The following is a 22,697-nucleotide window of genomic DNA, read 5'->3' as shown; positions in this document are numbered from 1 at the left end:
TTTGCTGTACAAAACCATTCTGTCAATCAACTCCAGTCCCTAATTTTGAGAAGAATAACTGGGGGCACGAGGAGGGAACTACAGAGCTTAGCTCCCCTAACCTCTGTTCTTCAGATCTGAAGAAGGGAAAGAGCAATTTCACCTTTTCTCTCCTTTTCAGTTCCAGAGCTTACCTTTCCCCCCTGCTAATTATATAGCCACTGATTATTTGTTTACAGAGGCCACGTGAATCAGCCAGCCCCCAAAGGGTTAATGCTCCTAAATTACCAGGCTGGGTTAACAATAAACAGGATGTCCTCCAGAAATTAAATTTAAACCACTGTGACTCAGGCTGGCCCATCCTCTCAACCGGATCGTTGTCTGGGGTTATTATCCGTGGTTAATTATACCATTGGGTTTAGCAACAGCGTTGGTCAGTTTGGGCCAAGAGAAAGCAGGCTTGGGCAGAAGGGGGTGCAGAGGGAAGGGGCGGTGGATGGGTGGGTGCGGCAGTGGAAGCGGGAGGTTTGAATGGGAGGGACTCTGGCTCCAGGGCGTGCCCTGAGTGCTACAGGGAATAGGAGTAGGAGTGGCATTGTCCCCTCAGTGTTGTTGTGGTGTCCCCTAACTTGATCCCAGGGGGGCTTAACACACTTTTAGCTTGAGGGCCTCCCGGAGCCTCTGCTTCTCCAGCAGTTGGCACCCTGGTGTTTGCTTCTGGCCAGGCCACACTTCTCAGAATTGTAGAATCAGAATTTTCAGTGCCTCCAGGAAGCTCTGAATTATCCAGTTTAACCCTGTCCTTTCACAGAGCAGGAGATGGGTCCCAGGGCAGTCATTACCTGCTGAAGGGCAGCTGGCTCCTCAGAGGTGGAGGCGGCAGTGGGGCTGGTGCCTTGGTTTAGAGCCTAGACCTTGACCTTCCTTCTTTTAGGCCAAACTGTCCACCGTTTCCAATTGGGGAACCCGAGGTGCAAGAGCTTCCTAACAAGTTCAGGACAAACTTGGGCTCGATTCAGATTCCTCTCTAAGTTAGCCACCTTTCAATTTTGTCACTTCTTACTGGAAATAACCTGGTTCTTCACGCCCCGATAGTTTGCTGTCTCCAGCCACATAGGAGGCTGTGCAGGGCTACTGTTCTCCCTCTAGAAAGAAGTAGTGAAGCACCTAATACAGACGATAAATGGTTCTTGTGGTGTTTTTTTAAATGCTTGTTTTCAAGGATGACAGCTACCTAGGCAAGCCTGTGATTTCTGACTTCACAGCCCCTCAGGACAGACTTACAGTGACCTGTTAGTGAAATGGCATCTCTGCTTTCCCACCTTCACTTCTGCAGTGTGTCTCAACACCAGAGTCTTGGTAGGAAAGATGGTCTGGGGCAGAAGGCTGCACCCAGGACTTCTAGCTGACACCGTCCATGGAAAGATCACTCTCCAGAGCCCAGCCTGGCTTCCGATGGCCTGAGACCCACGGGGCATGTGTCATGAGTGCTGAGGAGCAAGCCATGGCTGCTCTTTGCCTTCCTGGGGAATAGCAGCCTAGACTTCATCAATTATTTCCAGCCACATCCTTTCCCGCATCTCCTAAAAGACCCCTTTGTCTCTTTCTCTCATAGGATTCCTTTCAAGATTGGGCAGCCCAAGAAACAGATTGTCCCCAAAACAGTGAGTAACTCGATTCTTTCATTCTAAGACTCTGTCTCACGTGGCCTTTGCAGAGAACCAGAACTTTGACTCAGCACATCGTGGCACTGGGAGGGCAGATCCTGGGCTGCCTTCTTCCCAGCTGCATCACTCTAGAGCCTCTCCTAGACTGGGACTTGCAAGGGGCCTCCTAGCCTGGGACATTTTCCTGCCGCAGATCAGCCTGGGCTCGTCCCCGTCGTCCTCAGGCAGGTCGAAGAAGTAGGTGATGGGTGAGGAGAAATCCATTGCTTCTGAATGGCCCAGCTCTGCGATCTGGTATGACATCTGCACTTTCCTAAGAGGGCTCCTGAAACATAGGCCCCCACCGAAGACATGTCCCAGGCCTTTATCTCCAGCCACCTCGGGCTGCATGAAGACCAAGAAGCTTCTCCAGGGGGGTCCTTTTCTCTACACTGCCAAAGGCATGTTGGCCAGGACCCAGAGTCAGTGGGAGGGCATGACTGAATCCTGCCCCCTTGAAAGCCCACAGTGTTTATCCCTATTTTATCTCCAGAATGGGAGAGGAATCATAGATTCTTAGAAAGTTAGAAATGGAAGCCCTTTCAGATCATCTAGTCCAGCTGACAAGAAAACCCAGGCCCAAGGAGTCACAGTGACTTCCTAAGGTTGTTAAAAAAAGACGAATACTGACAGCTGAAATTGGAACCCGGGTTAGAGCTTCTGTTCAATACACATTCCAGTTCTTTGTGCTACCTCACTCAGGTTGTGATGGTCTCCCAAGGTTTGGGAATTCTGGTAAAGAATGACGTCTTGAACACCCCCCCAAACCACCCTCCAAAAACCGAAGCAGGCTCTTGGTTTTACTGTGGGGAACCATAACTGCACAGCGCCTCTCATCGTGACAGTTGCAGGAAGTGAGTGCTGTCAGCCTGGTAGACGTCCTGATGGTCCTCCTTGTCTTAACAACCTCGGCCCTCCTTGGCTCCAGCCTCAGAGCTACAGGAAAGATAACTGCTTCAGTTTGGCAAGAAGGGAAGTTCAGCACACATTTGACCAATGGCTTAGTCTTTGGAAAATCCAAAGTCAGGCCACTTAAAAGGAAATAGGCCTGCATTTCTCTTTCCAGTGAAGGCAGGCCGGGGACAGCCTGAGAGTTTACCTCCCATGCAGAGGCTGACCATCTGTGGAGGCTCTCAGCTGAAGCGCCGAGAATCTGGGCGTGCAAGTGTTGGGCTCTAGCCGGCTACAGGAAGTGGGAAGGTGTGGCTTGGAGTCTCCAGAGTTTAATCCAGGGCAGATCTGAAAGGGAAGTGGTTTTGAGAAGGGTCCTTTATTCCCAACACTCACTACCAAAAAACAAACAGACAAACAGAAAACTCTCCCAACACCCTTACCTTTGTGGAGATAGTCGTCGTTCTCCACAGAAAAGTCAGTTTCTGGCTTCCTTACCGGAGTTTTTTGACGGAAAGATCTCTGGGTCTTTTCCTCTGAGGAGTAGCAAGGACTCCCCAGAGAAAGGACAGAGATACAGTCCCAGCACCCTACAGACAGGCCCACGGCTGGGCCCCTGGCCTCTCTCTTCCCTCCCCACATGGCTCTTATTTGGGATAGAATCACGGTCCTCTGACTTCCGTAATCTCCCCCGGACAGACTGGGCAGCAAGTAGTGGTTACAAAGAGGGATTTGGGAGGTTTCCTGCCTGGATTCCCACCGCTCTGCTGCATGCTGTGTGTGACCGCGGGCAAGGCCCTCACTCCCTGAGCCTTGCTTCCCTCCTCCATAAGTGCAGATGAGCCTCGAACCTGTGCCATTGGTGTATTATAAGTCTTACATGAGCTTCTGCATATGAAACACTTCACCCAGCGTCTGGCACATAGTGCGCCCCCCAATAAATATTAACTACATGGTGGGAAGATAGTTGATTTGACTCTTAAACCACCAAGGATTCAGTCTGTCCCCAGGAGCCAGATCCCTAGTTCAGGGAAAGGGTAGGCGGGGCCTTTGATCTCTTAGAAGGAATCAAAGCAGAGTTAGGGCTTTAGAAGAGAGTTATTTGCTCCCTCAACTCCCCAGAGGCACTGAAGTAGAAGGAATGAGAGCCTGCCCCTTCGGTCTCATTCTCCGCCACCCCTCCTGGCCCCCACAACAGGCCGAGCCCAGGCAGCTGTCTCGGCGCCTCTGGCGGCTGCCCCTAAACAATGGTGACGCACTGCTGTTCTTGCCCAGGCACTGTCAGAGGGGGCCCAGATGTGGCTGCCTGCTGACTGGAAAGCCTGGTGCCCCTGTCATGGGAAGAAACACTCATGTTATCTTCAGGGAGTTTCAGGAGATTTTTGGCTCAAGGCACCCAACTGTAAGACACAAAGAAAGCATTGTGCATGTGCTCTCACTGTTCTCCTGTGCCCAGGTCATGAACACGAATTCCATTATTGTCAAGGCTCTGGCTGGAATAGCATGTTCTCTGCAGGGGCTGGCCATTGGGATGGAAGTGCAAGGACAGAAGGTCCCCCAACTCCAGGTCTGAACCTCCTGCTCAGTCCCCCTCCTGCTCTTGCAGTCCCATAAAGTAGCTGGAGCATCTTGGTATGGCAAGAAGTAGCTACTCCTCCCTCCGTCACCTGCAAGGATGGAAGAGCTCTTGGAAGCACATAGCCTGGGTCTTGTGGGTGAAGGAAAGCACACACTCAGAGTCATAGCTACGTAGGTTCTCCACAGCATCGAGGCAGAAGAGCATCCACCGTATCGAGCCTTCACTCGAGAAAGATTTTCGCTTGCAAAGTGGAGCATCTCTCAGCCTCGTTTAATCTCGTTGCAACATACCAAAGGGACAAAGGGAAGCTGCTCCCCTCACCAACACCTCTCAAAGAGAGGCTTCTTAGAGCACCTCGCATGCCCCTTGTCTCTGCTCTGATCTGACACAGCTTAGCTCCATGGCTAAAGCCCCAGCCCTGCCTGCCGGCCTCCTTTTTCACGTCACCACGCATGGCCGTTTGGCTGGGAACTGGGCCCACTCACCCACTTAGAGACTGAGGCCTGCCCTGGACCAGCCTGCCCCAAGGCGGTGGCGGTTGAGCGGTGAGCGCACAGTCTCACCCTTCCACCTGCAGTATTCGAGCACATAGGGAGCAGGCGACAGGGTGGTGCTCGAGTCCCCCTGTGCTAACCCCGCCAGCCTGGCCCAGACGCCCCTGACCCTCTGACAGTCCTGCACATGTGTTTACACTCACATTGTTGACTGGGGGCCAATCGCCTCTTTGGCAAAAGCATCAAGCGTTCAAAGATGTTCCGATCTTTTGTGTTTGGCTCTTCCCTTCAGAATGGATATACCTCGGACTGAGGATCCAGTGTGTCTCTTTATTCCTTCAGCCATTGTCTGAGGGGCCAGAATCCTGGCTGTGTGGCCTTGGATCTTTCCCCAAGGGAAGAGAGAGATCTTGAGGCCAGGGAGCTGTAAAAACAACTCACACCTGGCTTCCAGAAGCAGAGGAGGGAAATGCTCATGAACATCGCAGGCACGATGAGCAGCGGCAGAAGGACCAAGCCCCACCCTGACATACTTCTGAGCTGCCAGTGTGAGACCTCGAGTTTCTCACCAACCAGAGTGATCCGGCCCAGTTGGAAACCCACAGTCGCTCACTCTGTGTGCAAGTCCAAGCAGTCCCAGCTGGGGGGACCAGGTGCTCTCTGACATCCCACACACACACACACACACACACACACACACACACACGCATCAGCACACGTGGGGATTGCAAAAGAGAGTGCCGGGAGCCAAGGCTGGAGCTCCGGTGGGTCGGCAGGCGTTCCTTGAGCCTGCCTCCCCAGCAGCAGCACCGACTCCACGTTCTTGATCTTCAGGAAAGCTGGATTGTGACCAGGACCTCCTTAATCTTAGTTTCATTCTCTTGGGAAGAAAAACTTTTCATATGTGAAGACTCTGCTCAGCAATCATGTCCTATGAAGTAAGAGGTAATGTGTCCTGTCAGGGGAGGCACTGGTACCATCCCCAGGCACAGGATCCAGGCTTAGGCAAAGACAAGGTTCATCCTAGCTGTCAACCAGCCACATGCTATGCACTGCCTCGCCTCTCAGCCAAGGGGCTACAGTCCACTCTGCACCCCCAGACTGCTCTGGGCTTGGCACGGACTCCTGGGAATCCTCCAAGCAAGCCAGTGGGGCCCCATGCTACCCCCTTGCCTCATTGGCTACCGGAAATCTTCACAGGGAAAAGCTAAACAAAGTTTTCCCATGCTACCAGGAAAGAAACCGAGACTCAAAATGTTAGGTAGTGCTGCACAGCTGGCGTCAGAGTTCATGTCTCATCCATCTCTGCTCTCTCCTGTCCCCGACCGTCCTCGGAGAAAGGGCTGGACTGCCTCTATGCCAGCTTGCTGGGCCTGGGCCAGGCACCCCACCCCCCACCCCCAGAACAAAGCCACCACCTGTAGTCACGCCAGATGCTCTTCAGTCCTTGTCTGAGACTTTGATTCCTGCCCAGCTACACATCCCCTGGGACAGGTGGCACTTGAAGCTTTTACCAGGAATATATGCTTTAGTGAAAGCAAATTTTGAATTTCTCTAGAGCAGCTTTTGATGGGTCATAAGGAAGGCAGTGATGAAGACGTCCAGTTCCTGGAAACAGAGACGGGGGGTCTATAGAAAAGAGGGCAAAGACTGTGGGAGGAGGAGAAACCAGGGGTGAATTTTACCTCACACTTTTGTGCCAGATCCCAGATGCTGGGATCATAAAGTAAGGAAAGACCCTGGGTTCCTGCCTTTAAATTTTACAGTTCAGATGAGGAGGATGAGGTATGTCTGTGCAAGGATGACACATGGTCACGCCCTGGGACCCTAGCTACTCAGGTTCTCCGCACCATTCCCACGGTGTCATGTCCACCATTTGGGTTACATGTGTGTGCCTGTGTGTGAATCTGTTTCATCTCTTCCTCAAGGCCCCGCATCTGTTGTATTCACCAGTGGATCCCTCACACCTGGCAGAGTAGATGGTCATAAGTGTTTGTGGGATTAATGACTGTCATTTTCTCTTTTTTTTTTAATTTTTTTTAAAGATTTTATTTATTTGACAGGAAGAGAGAGAGAACATAAGCAGGGGGAGGGACAGAGGGAGAGGGAGAAGCAGGCTCCCCGCTGAGCAGGGAGCCCAACACAGGACTCAAACCCAGGCACCCCCCTGAATGTCATTTTCAAAGTGGGGGAGGGTGCCGAGCTTGAAGACTGAATTCTAGCCTTGCTTTGCCACTGACTAGCCCCTGCATCCTTCTGTCAATCACCTCCTACCTCCAGGCTTTGTTCTCCTCATTCATAACATGAAAAAATTGGCCCAAATCATGTTCTATGACTATGTTGAGTTTACCTCGGTGCACATGAGGGGTATGGGGTCCATGGGGCTCCCGAAAGCTCCTTGGCTGGGCACCATGAAGGAAGGGTGTGCTGGATAAAGAGCAGTGAGGCCGTGACACTTTGCACAATTTCGCACTCCATGAGCATCAGCCTGCCTGTTGTGAGCATGAGAATCATTTCAGGGCTCTCACTGGCCGGAATCTTGGAGAGCAGCCAAGAAGGCACCTTCTGAGATCATGACTTTAATTCATCAGCAAATGCATTTTTCCCCTTTCACTAGAATGCTGGCTAAGAGCACAGGCCTTGGAGCCAGGCCACACGTGTCCAAATCCCAGCTGGGCCACTCACTAGTGGTGTGATCTTGTACAGTCTGTTTCACTGTGTCCTAGGGAGCTCCTGAGTACAGTGAGGCCCATAAGTACACCTGCCTTCTCCAGGTGAGGAACAGCCGTCCCCAGAAACACGGGGTGAGCGCCCTGTGAGCATTAGCTGCTTTTACTTGAGACCCTCAGCCCAGAGGCTCAGCAAGCCGCCCGGGGAGCTGGTACTGCCTCTGTGGAAGGGAAAGAGGAGAGGCCTTGGCCCCCTCCTTTCAGCTCTCAGAGGTTATATAACTCACGGGCCACTCTCCCGAGAGACCATTGCCAGGGCCCTGGTTGATGGATGGGGAAATTCAGGCACTAGACGTGCAGATGACTTTCTTAATTTCTGATATGTGGGCAGCAGAATTGGGATCAAGACTCACACACATCTGATGTAAATATTGCTGGCATCGGGGAAATCTCAAGCCAGAATTTTAAGAGAGCCTTGCCCGAGTCAGTAGTAATAGTATTTGTGCTGGGTACATCCCAGCACACAGAGCTCAGACACAGGATCTTTCAGGATCCACCCGGAACCTCCTTGCAGGTGGCAGGCCCTGTGAGGAAACCGGGAGCTGGACGGGACCCACCTGCTTCCCCGCTGGGCTGCCTGAGTCTCGTCACATTCCGAGCACCTCACCTGAGGGGAGAGGGAGGAGAGGGAACCCAGCTGAGTGCCTCGCGCCCTGTGGCAGAGGAACAGAGCCACAATCCGCTGCTACTTGCCTGGCTGGCCCATCTGGGAGGGGAGGCTTTTGCCCTAAATCCAACACTTAATTAATTTGGGAACACAGGGATACTGTGTCGTTAACGATCTGCTGGTGCTTGTATGGGCTGGACCGAGTTGTTCTCCACAGCCGGGGGGAAGTCGTGCAGGGAGTTTCGGGAGGCTGGCAGATTTTTTCCAACGTGTTGTCATTTCTCTGATGATTGAGTTATCTCTTTGGTTACAGGTGGAGAGAGATTTTGAAAGAGAGTATGGAAAACTCCAGCAGTGAGTGTCAACCCCCAGAAGGGTGAGGGAAGCGGGGAGGGAAGGGCAGGAGCCTTCCGCCAGGTCTCAATTTCTGCTGTGCCCCTTCTGGCACCGCCAGTGGTGGGCCTCTCCTCTGCCCCACTAGTACCCTGGGAGCTGAGGGCGGCTCAGTTCACAACCTGCCGGAAGTTCTCTGCCAGCTGATGGCTGTGGGAGAGTCGTTAACTCATAGCCTTTGGGTGCCTGGCTTCACGCAGAGCTGGTGGTGGCCCTGCGATCAGTGGGAAAAATCCCCGCAGAGTTAGGGGCCCCTTCGTCTCCTGGAAGGCATTCCAGAGTGTCAGGTTGGCCTTAACTCAGGTGGATGGGAAGGAAGGGGGTTGAAGCAGGCTGGTGGTGCCAGGTGCCTGAGCCTGTGCCCCTGCCTTGCAGGCTGGAGGAGCAGACCAGGAGGCTGCAGAAGGACATGAAGAAGAGCACCGATGCTGACCTGGGTAGGTGGCGGATCCCCAGGCCTGGCTGGGAGGGGCGGGGGGCACACAGGGTGGGCCTCTGGCCCTCCATCACTTAGCACTGGCTCCTGTGGTCTGTGCACAGAGCCCCCTGCCACTGCTCACCCAGAGGCTGCAGGTGGGTCTGAACACAATTGCCACAGCGTCCCCGTGCTGTGTGCACAGCAAGCCGAGGGTCTGATTTCGGAGCCCATCTGTCACTTGTTTTGTGGGTAGCTACACTTACCTGGGTGGCATCTTTATCATTTGCCACTGCCTTTCTAGCACAGGAGAGGCTGCGGCCTACTGCTTCCTCTCCTCGGTGCTTCTCCAGACCACTGTACTGTCCAAGCACAAATGAAGGGAAGGTAGTGTTTTTATTGTGAGCAGCTTTGAAAGCAGTGGAATGTCAGGAGTCCATGAAGTGGAGGGCATGGTTGTCCAACAAAGAAATGAGGGGGAGGTGGGCAGGGAGCAGTGCCCTGGAGCCCAGAGTCAGAAGCAGAGTCTGGGCAGAAAAGGCCCTCCTGAAACAGCAGCACCCCAGCCCAGCCGAAGGCCTGAGCCCCACCCCAGACAGTGTGTCAGAGTCTCCGGAAGACCCACCCCAGACAGTGCTGCTGCAGCTGCTCCAGGGACCCCATTTGGATAACCACTGCTCCAAACAGTTGAGGGGAATCAAGTTTCCTGCTCTTGGAATCTAGTCCGCTCCCTGGACAAGATCTAATGTCCCATTCCATGTGCCCAAACCAGATCACCTGCACGTGACCAGTCCTGGTTGACCCTTACATTCTGAGGTTGCATTGGGGTTCCAGAGACCCATGTGGTGTCTAAGACCCCCACTCTCTTTAAGGTTCAAAGACAACCAGCCTTCCAGTTTGCATTAGGCTGGCCACACAGTCCCAATGCCTGAGGGTGGGGGCCCAGCGGTCCTTGGATGTGCTCACAGAGGCGGCTGAGGACTCTCGGGGGGCGGGGGTGAATTCCCTGCTATTAATGGACTTCAGATGGTTCAAACAAAGACCCCCCCCCCAACAAAGGCATGAAGTGTGAAGGCTTTAGGAAAGAAAAGGAAAGTTGGGAAGAAAGTCTCCCCCAACCCCGACTTTTCAGGGATTTTTCCCAAAATATTAAAAAAAAAAATTAGAAGAAATTTTTCAGACATTTCCAGTTTTGTCCAAGTTTTTATCCTTTCATGACACTGTCTTGAGACCATTTCATAATCCAGGCAGGTGACGTTTGCTCCTTGGCCTGCAAAGTCACCTCACAGATTTGAAAGAGGGGTTTTTTTGCTCCACTGCTTTGACATTTCTGGGAAGTTTACATTTCCAGGGTTCTCCTGTGTTTGGCCTGTTTGCTGGGTGACCGCAGCAAGCTCCCAGTTTCGAGAGGAAGCCAGGACAGGGCTCTGCCCAGGCCAGTCACCCACCTTGGGCCTCTTTGCTGGCCTGTGGAGGGGCCCAAGTGACGAGGGGCCTCTGGGTGGGTTTCTGTCTCTCCCCTTCCCCCCGGCGGGCTAAGGCTGGGCTTAGGGCTGCTCCCTCCTCGTATACAGTGGCCAGACAAGGCCACATCTGTCATGAAGTGGAGTGGCCCTGATTTCATAAATTCAGAGATTTTTTTCACATTTAATAACACCTCTGAAATCTAGACACCGTAATACTTAATGGTGTTTAGTTGGCAGCATTTTTGTCCTTCAGTGGTTCGTATGGTAACAATGTCTTACAGTTGCTGGCATCTTAAATCCAATGGTGTAAGATAGTAAGAAATACATTCAGAAGCTTGTTTTCCCCTGAAACCCTGGATTTGGCACAGACCCTGTGGAACAAGCATGACCCTTCTCCTGTCTCTCTTTCGGCACCTGGAGACTTTGTTTTTTTTCTCCAGAGCTGCCACTAGAGCTCCATCCTGCCTTGGAGCTGCCATGGGATTTCCAGACTCCCCTTATGTCAAACAGAGTCAGAACACATGAACAAGGCTACAGCAGGGCAGTGGTCTCTATCCATGTGGAAGCAGTCTCAGGAGCCTTGAACACCATAAGCCAACACCCTGGCAGAGAGGCAGGTACCTGGAGTCTAGGCCTGGCCTGGCACTTGCAGTTGGCTGGCCTTGAGGGAGTTAGAAGCTCCTCTGAGCCTAACGTGCCTCATCTGTAAAGTGGAGCCAAACATGACTCCTGGGTTATTGGAGCCCCGAATAAAACAGTGGGGGCATGGGAACCTGTTGGCAGCTATGTAGTTCTTGGCTTGTACGCGTTTTTAAGTCTCCATTGTTTGTGAACAGAAGTCTCAAGGGGCAGGAAGAGACTGCAGAAGGACCATGGTTGTGGAAGATCTCCAGGGAAAAAGGGTTTCTGAATGTATGTCTTACTGCTGTGTGGCACTGAAGCCTGGGGTGGTCTGAACACACCAAACCTGCCCTTGTTGTGTCGATAAGATGGTATCAGAAGCAGGCCACCCCCATTCTGTAGGTATCATCTGTGGCGGAGCTGAGTAATGACAGCAGAAACCAAGCAGCCCCGAAAGCCTAACCTCTCAATTTCTAGCCCTTTACACTGTTTGCCGGCCCTGGTGTGGAAGGCTGTTACTCTTGTCCGTGAGGGCGTCCCAAACCAAGCTTCACCTCCAAACCGCCCAGAGAGTGTCTTTAGAATGCACGTTCCTGGATTCCAGACTTACTGAATTAGAATCTGTACAGCTAGAAATAAGTTTGTTTTTTTAACAGCTTCCCACCCAAATGATTCTGTTAAAATCTTGAGTTCAGAAAATTAAGTCATCGCAAAAGGTAAAGCTACTCAAAAGAATGACCCAGAGCCGCATCAGATGGTCAGGAACAACCACCAGGTAGTAAGGACTCGTGACTCACGGCTCTGTGGTGCTTTGTAGTTTTATGGCCCATGGCCGGGGTGGAGGTCAGGGGGCAGCCCCTGGGCTGAAGGAGGACAGGGTCCTTCCTGATGACAAGGCCCTGAAGCCAATCCCCTCGTAGGTTCACGGAACTTTGACTTCTTACAGCCATGTCCAAATCTGCTGTGAAGATATCCTTGGACTTGCTCTCCAATCCCCTCTGCGAGCAAGACCAGGACTTCCTGAACATGGTGACAGCCCTAGACACGGCCATGAAGCGGATGGATGCCTTCAACCAGGAAAAGGCAAGTGGGGTTTTGCCCTCCCCCTTCTCGTGGCTTCTGCCCGGGTGGAGCTCCTGCAAGGGGTCCTCAGCAGGGACTTCTCAGCTGCCCTCAGCCCTCGGAGGCCCGTGTGTCCAAGCCCCATGAGCTCTTCTGTGGCTTCAGCACTGGAAGCTCCCCGTAGTTCACTCACAGTGCGACCCTGAGGGAGACAGGGGAGCCCCTCACACTTGCTGCAGTGCCCTCCCGGCCTCCCCACTGAGCAGCCTGCAGACAGCAGCTGGGGGAGGAGAGCTGACCCAGAACAAGCACAGTTCTCCCTGTTGCCTCGCTCCCGCCTCAGAGGTAGGGACACCACGCCTCGCCTGTGTGCTCTTCCCCACAGTCTTGTCCCTGCCCAGGGCTTTCAGCATAACCCCGAGGCCCCCTTTCTCTTCTCAGGAATTTGGAGGCCCCTGTGTGAGCAAGAGTTTGACTCCCCCTCAGTTTTGTTGTCATTGGGTATTTTCTTTTAACAGGTGAACCAGATTCAAAAGACCGTGATTGAACCCTTAAAAAAGTGAGTAAAGGTCATCCGGAGACCACAGGCCTCAGGGAACTGGGTTCAGGGCACTTATTGGAAAGGCAGGTCAGCTGCCCAATTGGCAACCAGATATCATCTCTAGCAGCCTGTCCGCAAACACGCCAGGGCTGACCAGAAGCTCAGCAGGAACCCTAGCTACATGACCTGTGGCCCTAGGGGTGCCACACCCGTGGCAGCTCCAGAGCGCCCGCCTGGCTGGGGCACACTCAGTGACAGTGGGGCACGTCTGAGCCGCCACAGCAGGCGGCCTTTGCTCCAGTGGTCACTTCGCCACTCTCCCCTTTGTTCCCGACTGAGAAGCAGAGGCCCGGGGCCTGCCGAGTCAGGCGAGCGAGGTCTTGGCCGGCCCTGAGCGGGGCTGGGCAAGGCCTTTCATCTCGCCCGGCCGCACTGGGAGAGCAGCTGCCTGCCGCACTCAGCTTTTGAAATGTGGGGGTGGCTGCACATGGGGAAGGGCGCAGCCGCGGGGGCCTGCCCAGGAAGGTCCCCTCACTTGTGACCTGTCAGGGTCAGAAATTCTTCTGTAAGATTCATCTTCTCTCAGGCAGGCCCTGGGCAGTGATCAGACAGGCCTATTCCCTGAGTCCCTGGAGGGGGTGGGCTGGCGGCGGGCTAGGGGGGAGCGGGGGGCGGGGGGTCCAGGCAGGAGCCTTGCCTTGAAGCTCCCAGATCACTTCATCATCTTCCCTAGCCTCTCCCAAACTGACTCTGACCTAGAAAGGCTCCCGCTCCAGCCCGGCAGCTGCACTTTATTACCTCTTCTGTGGTGGTCCCTGGCAGCTGCCTCACCAGGCCTGGGTAATGAGGCTCTGCTAATTACCATTAGGCCTGGATCAGGGCCCGGAGGGAGATGAAGAGCGCAGCTTTTGGTCCTCCAGCCCCTGGCGTTGGGGTTATGGAGCTCTTCGTTCCCTGCTCAGGTCCAAGGGGTGGGGTTAGGGAAGGCTCCTTCTAAGCCAGGGCTCTCTGGCGGCTTGGCCACGGTGGGAAGGGATTTCACCCTGCACCCCACTCCTTCCCTGGCCCCTGCTTGGCCCCAGGTTGCAGGCTGCCGAGGAGGATGGTGGCTGGTGGCTTGAGATGTCAGCAGGAGCTCCATTGCTGGTGGCCTTCTGAGTGGGTCTCCGGGACTGAGGGTTTGCAGCTGGGTGGGAAGGACCATGGGCAGAGCACACCCTGCCCCCCGGGGTCCCTGGGGCTGCCGCAGAGGCTGCCGTGGACACCCACAGCTGGCAGAGCTAGGCAGGGGACACCAGCTCCGAGGACTAGGGGGACTGACTCCAATCTCGATTTCACAACCAAGGAGGCGGCCTTGAAATCTGATGCCTGGCTTCTAGAGCCAAATGGAGAGAAATCCCGGCTGCTTCCCACCGCCCCAGCAGCCCACCACCTGCCAGGAAGGTGGGTGAGTGGCACAGGGGGCGGGCACCATCTCCGCAGCGGATCCGCTGACCTGCCTGAGCCCCCGGCCCGCCTGCCTGGCGGCTGGCTCCTCCGGCTATGGGCCGACATGCGATCCCCCCAACCACATAAAACCGCCACTGCCTGCTGCCGCCTCTTGCCAGGAGAGAAGCTCCCAGGGACCCCGGTACCGGAAACAGGAAACTGCAGCTTTCCTGTCCTCTGATGAAGAACATGGCCACATGGCCACCCCGCCGCCCCCAGCCTCCCCCCAGGGGGCTCGGCCTCTAATCCCCCATCTCTGGGCTGCGTTCACATGGTCGGATGGGGATGCTTTCAATTTCCCTTTCCTGGTGGGTGGAAGATCCCGGCTGTGTGGGCACAGATTGAGGAATGGCAGGCATTCCCCACCAGGGCCGGCTGCTCCCAGCCTACCTCCCAGCCGGCCTCTTCTCCCTCCGCCTTCCCCTCCTCCCTCTCTCTGCCTCCTCACCCCACCATTAGCCCAGGGGAGGCAGTTTGGTTGAACCTTAGGACAGTCACCTGGGCAGAGCTCCAGCGATGGTCCGGTGTAGGCCCAGCCCTGTTCCCCCTTCTCCAGAGGGTAGACAACACAGATTTGAGGAGCTTGTGGCCTAATGGGGATGCTGCAGTGGCGCTCTGGGGAAGAAGGACCCGGATAATCCGTAACTGCCAAGATGGTGCAGCTCAGTGGGTGCGGCAAGTGCCAGGTGGGCCAGCCTGCCCCAGCCAGCCCATGGCCCTGGCCAGGCCCCACTCCTCTGAATCTGTTTCCTCATCTGGGAAGGGGAGGCCTGAACCCCCCCACCCTCCACCCGCCGCCTGGAATGGCTTGGTCTACGCTCAGGAGGAGGACACAGAGGTGTCCATGGGCTGAAGTGGTGGGTTGAGTTGCCTCTGGAGGGTGGAGTCCACCCTGAGGCCCTGGCCCAGGGCCTCCCGTGTTCCACATCACTGCTTATTATCGGGGGGAAGTGGGAGATGAGCAGAGGGCCCCGACTTCCCAGCCTTGTTTCTTTGTGGCAGCCGGGTGAAAGTGTGGACTTGGTACCTGCAGGACAGCTGGGCCCCCACCGCCCCTTTTCAGCTGAAGTCAGCAGATAACTCTGTAGGGTCCTGGGAGCAAGTCTGGGAGGGCCCAGGCACAGGGACCAGCCTCTGGCTGTCCCCACCTTCCTCCCAACCCCCTTTCCCTCCCCGACCTGAAGGTGGGCAAGAGCACTGGCACCCCGCACCAGGGCCTGGTGCTGTACGAGCTCCCGGCACAGGCAGCGTCCCGTGTGTTCTGTCTGTGTAGTTAACCAGAGCCAGGATTACAGAGGGGGTCCCCCTGGGTCCCCACGCTTTTGTCACCACCTCAACTGTGCCATCCAGTCCCCCTGCCTGCCCTCGGTTTACCCACTTTAATGTAAGAAGGGCATGACGCCTGTCTCCACTCCGAGGGAGTCTTGCAGCCCAGAGCCCAAAGCCACCCAGGTGGTAAGTGACTGACTCGTGACCCATCTGCGGTGACCTAAGCCAGCCAAACCTCCCCAGGTCTGTTGGTGTGACCGAGGGGCACCATTTTGGGAGGCAGAAGTTACCATGGTGAAGAAATGGTTTTCCTAGAGGCTCTAACAGAGCAGCTGGGACCGGTTTGCACTGCAGCCGCTTCCTCCCCATGGGGGACAGGTGCTCCTGCTTCCAGAGGCCGCGTGGCATCCTGGAGACACATCACTCATACACTGCCTGTCCCCTGAGGTTGCCTGGCACTGCATGGAACTCTAGTCCTGGACCCATGCTTGGCTCACTCCTCAGGGCTCAGGACTTGGCCCTCGGTGGGATTCCTGTTGCCTTTATGAGCTGATCCAGTCCTTGCATTTAGTCAGCATCCCTGGTGCCTTTGACCAGAGAAGACAGGCGCTGCAGGGGCCAGAGGGCATCTGGAGCTGCTCAGCTGACCAGCAGGGTGGTCGTCCACACGCCCCCACCCCCACCCCCGTAGCGTGCATCTCGTGCTGTGGACTCTGCCGTGCTGCCTTCTTCCTAATAGGAGAAAACCCTCCAGCTGCCGCTTCCTGCCTCCTTCCCATCCTGTCAGCACCCCCTGCCCCCCCAGGCCACCAGCAGCATGGACAGCAAGGGCTCAGGCCCTGGGGCCACCCAATCTGGGCACCTCTAATGAGAGAATGAAGGTGGCCCCCAGTGGCCCCTCGTCTGGCTGGGGTGGAGGGGGAGGTGGCGGTGGCTTCTCTGGCTCCATTGCACCTGCTTCCTTGAGTCACATCCTCTCAGCTGCTGGTCACAGTCCTCCCAGGGAGGGAGAGGGGCTCACCGAGCCGCTGAGACCCTGTCAGAGCCACCACCTGAGGCACAAACAGCGAGGCCTGTCCCTGCCGGTGGTCTCAGCTCTTCAGACCTGCCCAGAGGCAGGGGCGGGGAGGCGGTGTCCTGGAGGTGGCCACTACCCACACCCGGCCTGCACCGCACCCGGGAGGCCTCTTCCACCCGCAGCTCAGTCGGTAGTAGTGATTTGATGACTGATTTGTCCAAGGGCCTGTCTTACCCACTTCTGGCCTTTCCACTTAGTGAGCCCATTAGCACATGCCGTCAGCTAGAAGCACTCACTTTAGTGCTCTTCCTCGGGTGTAAGAATCACCAGAATTTTCCTGCATCTATAGCCTTGGCTGGGGAATTCAGTGCTTTGGTCAAATTTATATTCTCTGTTTTCTGGCAAAAGACACTCTGTCACGAGCACCCTTCATTTGTTGAGGCTTTTTTTTTGTTTTTTTTTTTGTTTGTTTGTTTTTAGGATCTTATTTATTTATTGGAAAGGGAAAGAGAGAACATGAGGAGGGGGAGAGGGAGAAGCAGGCTCCTCGCTGAGCAGGGAGCCCGATGTAGGGCTCGATCCCAGGACCCCGAGATCCCGACCTGAGCCAAAGGCAGTCACTTAACCCACTTTGAGCCACCCAGGCACCCCTGTTGAGGTTTTTAAAACCCAAATTCATCCAACTAGAATTTTTTTTTTTAATTTTATTTATTTATGATAGTCACAGAGAGAGAAAGAGAGAGGTAGAGACACAGGCAGAGGGAGAAGCAGGCTCCATGCACCGGGAGCCTGACGCGGGATTCGATCCCGGGTCTCCAGGATCGCGCCCTGGGCCAAAGGCAGGCGCCAAACCGCTGCGCCACCCAGGGATCCCATCAAACTAGAATTTTATGCAAAACTTGGAAAGAAAAACCAAATTCATGGGCAGGCCCCTTTGAGAGGCAGACTTGGGGAGTCATTCCTGATGCGGCATCTGAACTACCTAAACGTGGCCCGAGAGGCCCTGGGCGCTCATGGAAGGGGAGAACCCCACTGCTCGCTCCTGGCCCTGAGTCGCCCCCTCTGCTTTGCAGCCCTGAATAACTGCTGTGCCCCCCCACCATTTACCTCGATTGCGGGGCCGGATCTTCTCAGGCTGCTCACGTTCCCACCTTGCAGGGTGGACACCTCCAGCCTCCCACAACAGTGACAGGCACCTCCTGCCCTGCATGCACGCTTAGCATTCCAGGAAGCTGGCCCATCCCCTCCTGTCCAGTTCCAGAAAATCTGCTTGCAGGTTTGCCTTGCCTCCACCATTCCCTTGATCAAGGGAAGTCCAGCATCCCTGCCTGGGATACAGCCCTGCCCCATGTCTATCTCACGGTCTCCCGCTCCTCCCCGTTAGAGATGACACCTGCCGCAAGGATGATGCCCACAGAGCCAGAGTGTCCATTGCCCCTCCGTGAATGGCATATAGTCCTCAGCATTTCCCTGTAGTCTTTTTTAGTCGTGGTGGGGCCAGAAGATGCCCTGGAGCCATTGCCCGCAAACATGTGGTTTGAGAGTGTAGCCATTTGAAGGAAAGCACCAGAGGATGCCTGCTTTTCCCGTGGTCAGCTGATAGAGACCAATACTAGGTTTCCACTGCAGTTGTCACCTGCTGGTGGCATCATGAGATGGTGGGGAGGTTCCCTGAGGACTGGGATCTTGAGTTCTCTGCTGGACAGTCACTACCTAATTGTGACCTTGGGGAAGTCACATCATCACTCAGGCCTCCATCTCGTTGGTTGTATTACAGGAGGATGTTGGACAGAGGACTCCAAGGAGTCCCTCGGCTTGGCCACCCTCTGTGACGGGTGTCTGTCACACACGGGGCCGTGTGAGATGGGCAGGGAAAGAGCAGGGACCGCCTCGGTGGCCTCCTTGCATTCCTGCCCCTGTGGCTCATCTCAGATCAGTAGGGTGGCCCTTAGCCTACCTTCTTTCCCTGGGCCTCACCCCAGATCGTATTCTCAGCAGCGGGAGCCCCACGAGGCCTGGGCCTCATCTGCCTTGCTCATGCGAAATCGCCAACACCTAGAACAGTCTGGCACTCGGTAGGCGCTCAGGCTGGGCCGCAGCTCCCGAGAACTGCCCACGTCCAACGGGGCTGTGTTTGGCAGGTTTGGCAGCGTCTTCCCGAGCCTCAACATGGCAGTGAAGCGGCGGGAGCAGGCCTTGCAGGACTACAGGAGGTTGCAGGCCAAGGTGGAGAAGTACGAGGAGAAGGAGAAGACCGGACCAGTGCTGGCCAAACTGCACCAGGTACCAAGAGGAGGGCGAGCTGGGTGTGGACAGCGGGCCCCCTGGGGACACATGGCGGATGCCTCCTTTACCTGGGGACCGCCCTGGGGGCTGTGGGACTCTCTCCTGCCCCCGGCGGGCACGTCCTGCCCCAAGTGGAGGAGCCGGAGGAGCCACCGGGAGCCCTGCCAGCCCGTGTCTTGGTCCCCAGGCCCGAGAAGAGCTTCGGCCTGTGCGGGAAGACTTTGAGGCCAAGAACAAGCAGCTCCTGGATGAGATGCCGCGCTTCTACAGCAGCCGGCTCGACTACTTCCAGCCCAGCTTCGAGTCCCTGATCCGCGCGCAGGTGAGGCCGCGCCACACCCCGCCCACAGGATGCGACAGCGGTGCCATCACCCTGCCCCCGTCACTGCCTCCAGACTCCAGCTCTAAATGTTTGCTCTACTTCTCTGTCTTAGCTCCTCCGTGGCTCTTTGGTTAATCCCAGCTCTGGGATGAGGCCCTTTTTGTGGAATGGCTTTCCCCTCCAGTTCTCTCCTTCCTGTCCTGTACCACCTGTGGCAGGAAGAAAGCAGGCCACACTGTCAACGCCTCCCTTTGGTGGGCAGGTCCTTTGCGTGGTGTGCTCAGGAGGCCAGGAGCAGGGGCCTGCAGGATGAGGGCCCTTGGCCCGGCAGCCCCACAGCAGTCACTCCTCTTCTGATGTCCTGACTTGTAACAACCCTTGGAGGGCTCCCTAAACCCTGGGGAGAGCGTGCTCAAGGCCCCTGCGTGGGGGCCAGGCCAGGCGCACCTTCAAGCAGAGAGGCCAGCTGGCCTCAGACCGGGTGTGGGAGGGGCAGTGGGAGCTCCGGGGTCTGGCAGTGAGACGGTGGCGGGCCACAGGCTGTGACCCTGTCTCCCAGGCCTCAAAGGTGTAAGGACACAAAGTACAACTGCCCACAGCATCTGCCCTCCTCGCTCCCCGTTTGTAAGGGAGAAGGTTGAGGTACAGAGTCCCCGCCAAGAAGGACCCCCAGCCCACTGCCGGTGCCCGCATCCTGCCACCTTTCCCACAGTCCCCCGCAGGTAACAAAGCTGGCGGCGCGGCCGCCTCCAGCCCACCTCTGCCCTTGGCCTGGGTGTCTGGCGCCCTCCAGTGGACACATCCGGTCCTTGCACTCAGCAATCACAGGCGGGGGGGGGGGGGGGGGGGCAGCTTTGAGAACACAGAAGGCGAAGGCGGGGCTGCACACCCGGGCTCAGGAACCCTGAGCTGGAACTTGTTAGTGGCTGTGTCCTTGGTCCCTAGGGAGAAAGGAGGCCGCACATGACCTTGCACGAGCGAGTGGGGGTTCCTGCCCCTGCCCCCTGAGCAGTGCCCCTGGAGATGAGGCTCCCCTCCAGCAGCTCAGCCTAGGCCTGGGAGAAATGGGCTCAAGGAGACCTGCGTCCTCCCTCCCCTGTGCTGCCACCACCCCTGCTCCCGGCCCCCGCCCCCTCCATTCTGTCGTGAGTTAGCTCCAGGGTGCCCGGACCAGAGCAGTTTAGGGGCTAGGGATGCCCTGTAACCAGGCAGCGGGGTGCCTGGGGGATGTGTACTGCCTCCTCGGCACCAGCCTCCCCCTCCCGAGGCTGTCGCTGCCATTAGTCACTAGAGAAGTGAGCATCCCTAGTGACTCAGCCTGCGCAGTGCGGCTCTGGGGCAGGGAGTGGGGGAGGGCGGGCCAGCCCCTGCCCTCCCCCTGCACCCACCCAGGCCCCATCCGCTCCGGTGGCAGCACCACTGGCACACCTCCATTCAGCTCCCCCCGGCCCAGGGCAAGTCCAGCTGTGGACTTGCCATCAGACCTGCCGCCCCTCCAGGCCTTGCCCACCGGTGACAGCACTCCAGGGTCCAAGTGGAAGCAGAGGTTCTCCTGCCCAGGCACAACTTGGAGCCGGACATGATACCACATAGGGGTGGGTGTCCAGATAGTGTTTCGAGGGGTGGGCATCACTTTCATGAAAGTAGGTGTTTGATTTGATCATGAAGTGGCAACTGGGGCAGAAGTGGCCTCTGGAAAAGGTGCTGGGTCTGAGCAGCCCTCCGCCACCTGAGAGTTGCTGGTGGGTCTCCCGGTACCTGAGCACACCTGCACCTGCCCCACTGCAGGCCTCTCCTATCTCCCCTGGACGCCCCCGCCCCCCGACATACACACACATGGACACGAGGCGGATTCTGAGCCCTGCCCTCAGCCCACGACGGCAGAGGTGGTGATGAGCAGGCTGTTGCCATCCATTAACAGTGGGACAGGTCAGGAAGGAACAGAAGGCTGGGGAGGTGTCACCTTCCTCATCTTTGCTTCTGGGAACTCCCAGGGTCTGGCGGCCCACTACACCCTCTCTCCTGTGGGTGAGGGTCCCGGGCTTCTAGCTCTGCTAAAGCAGCCTGTAGTTAGCACCGGCCTCCCCGGCCTTCCGGCACCTGCCGAGGGCCCTGCCAGTGCCCCCACCCCAGCCTCAGCTTCCCAAGGGCATGAAGGCCCTCCCCACCTCCGCCTCCCCAAGGACCCTCTGACTTACTGCCATCCTGGCAGCAGCAGCAGCTGCCCCTGAAGGACTGGGGCCCGTGGCTTCAGTCTCCCTGCCTGCTGTGCAGTTTCAGGATGGGCCGAGGGGACAGTGGAGACAGCCCTTCCCCCAGCCTGAGTGCTCTGCTTGAGGGCACGGCAGTGTGTGGGCCTCTGGGACGCTTCTCTGGCCCTGCTTGTCCTGCTGTGCCCAGGGGTGCCATGCTGTGGGGCCTGGTGCTACGGGAGCCCGGCACCTGCCAACCTCCTCCCCGCCTCTCCCCCCAGGTTGGGTACTACTCAGAAATGCAGAAGATCTTTGGAGACCTGACCCAGCAGCTTGACCAGCCTGGCCACCCTGATGAGCTGCGGGAGAGGGAGAATGAGGCCAGGCTGAGTGAGCTCAGAGCCCTCTCTATTGTGGCAGATGACTGAGTCCTCGCTGCCCTTTGGAGACTCCGGGGACACAAGTCTGCCTCTCCGGTCTCTGGCCCAGTCAAGCTTAGGCTCAGGTATGAGCCAGCAAAAGGCCCTCCCCTGAGAGAAGCACAGGGACAGCAAAGCCCCTGCTCTACCTCACCAGCCCTCTGAAGTGACCTGGCATCAGGAGCTCCACACAGGCTGCTATCTCCCCACCCATAGCAAGAGCCCAGACAGGTAAGCAGAGCAGAAAAACTCCAGGGGCCTTCTCCCCTCTAAGAGAACCGTCCAGAGGGCATCCTGGCCCGGGGCCTACACAAGCTTCCAGCCTTCAAAGGCAGTGGCTTTGCTCACCTGGCATCAGCCTTGCTTGCAAGGTCGCGATCACGTCTACCTCCAGAGACCCCTGGAAGTCCACCTGCCCTCATTGCTTTTCCGCTCCAGACTCCTCTATTCTGAAGAGGCCCGAGACTGCCATGGGGAACAGAAGAGCTATGCTCCCCCAGCCCATAGACCCCCTCACTCCAGCCTCCCAACACGACAAAAACTGGCTTAGCCCACTTCTGTCCCTTAGGTCAGGTGCACAGAAGAGTCCCAAGCCTTGTAGGTTCCCTAGGAAACCAGACTCAGCTCGTGTAAATAGGCTACCAACCACACAAAATGTCACAGCCTGATTCACAGGCCTCAGAGCAACAACAGTGGGTTTGTCTCACCGGAATACTTGGAATTTTATTTTTTCAAGTAAAGTTTTCAATAAAATCGCCAGCTGTTACTGTGCTGTGACTGAGAGGAGAGCCACCCTAGGATTGTGGCAGGGTGTGCTGCCCCCTGCCGAGCTGGCCGCACCTCTACAGCACTGCCTCTCTCGACCAGCAGGTGGCAGGGCCCAGAGCACCAGGGGCTCGTCCTTCCCACTGCCCCTCCCTACCTTCTGGGAGGAAGGGGGACTGCACAGGCAGACCTAGAAGAGGAAGAAGGGAAGGGCTATGGAGGACACGTGGCTTGTTTTTGACTTTGGTTTATTTAAAAAACAAAAAGCCAAAAAAAAAAAAAACCAACTTTATATACAAAGTCAAACTGAAACCACGGATTATGGAAAGAGGCGAGACTTATGGGGGGAACAGGGAAAAAGGCTGGGCCAGAGCCAATACCACATTCTGAACATGGGGAGGTGCTGGTTTCTTCTGGCAAGTCTAGGGTGGCTAGAACACAGTGCTCTCTGGGAA

General features: G+C 56.3%; 1 protein-coding gene across 1 annotated transcript in view; it reads left to right on the top strand.

Moving 5' to 3' along the window:
• Positions 1 to 22,649, top strand: part of BIN3 (bridging integrator 3) — a 45,025-nt gene extending 22,376 nt beyond the window's left edge. The window contains exons 2-9 of the mRNA XM_041766243.1: positions 1,595 to 1,643; positions 8,299 to 8,339; positions 8,754 to 8,815; positions 11,827 to 11,963; positions 12,461 to 12,501; positions 18,400 to 18,541; positions 18,732 to 18,866; positions 21,340 to 22,649. Coding sequence (XP_041622177.1) covers positions 1,595 to 1,643; positions 8,299 to 8,339; positions 8,754 to 8,815; positions 11,827 to 11,963; positions 12,461 to 12,501; positions 18,400 to 18,541; positions 18,732 to 18,866; positions 21,340 to 21,486 — 754 coding nt within the window. The 3' untranslated portion in view covers positions 21,487 to 22,649. The remainder of the gene's footprint in view (positions 1 to 1,594; positions 1,644 to 8,298; positions 8,340 to 8,753; positions 8,816 to 11,826; positions 11,964 to 12,460; positions 12,502 to 18,399; positions 18,542 to 18,731; positions 18,867 to 21,339) is intronic.
• The last annotated feature ends 48 nt before the right edge of the window (positions 22,650 to 22,697 follow it).

Source organism: Vulpes lagopus, chromosome 8 (assembly GCF_018345385.1).
Source record: "Vulpes lagopus strain Blue_001 chromosome 8, ASM1834538v1, whole genome shotgun sequence".
Lineage (NCBI taxonomy): Eukaryota > Metazoa > Chordata > Mammalia > Carnivora > Canidae > Vulpes > Vulpes lagopus.
The sequence above is the reverse complement of the archived record's forward strand: the minus strand, read 5'-3'. Positions and strand labels throughout refer to the sequence as shown.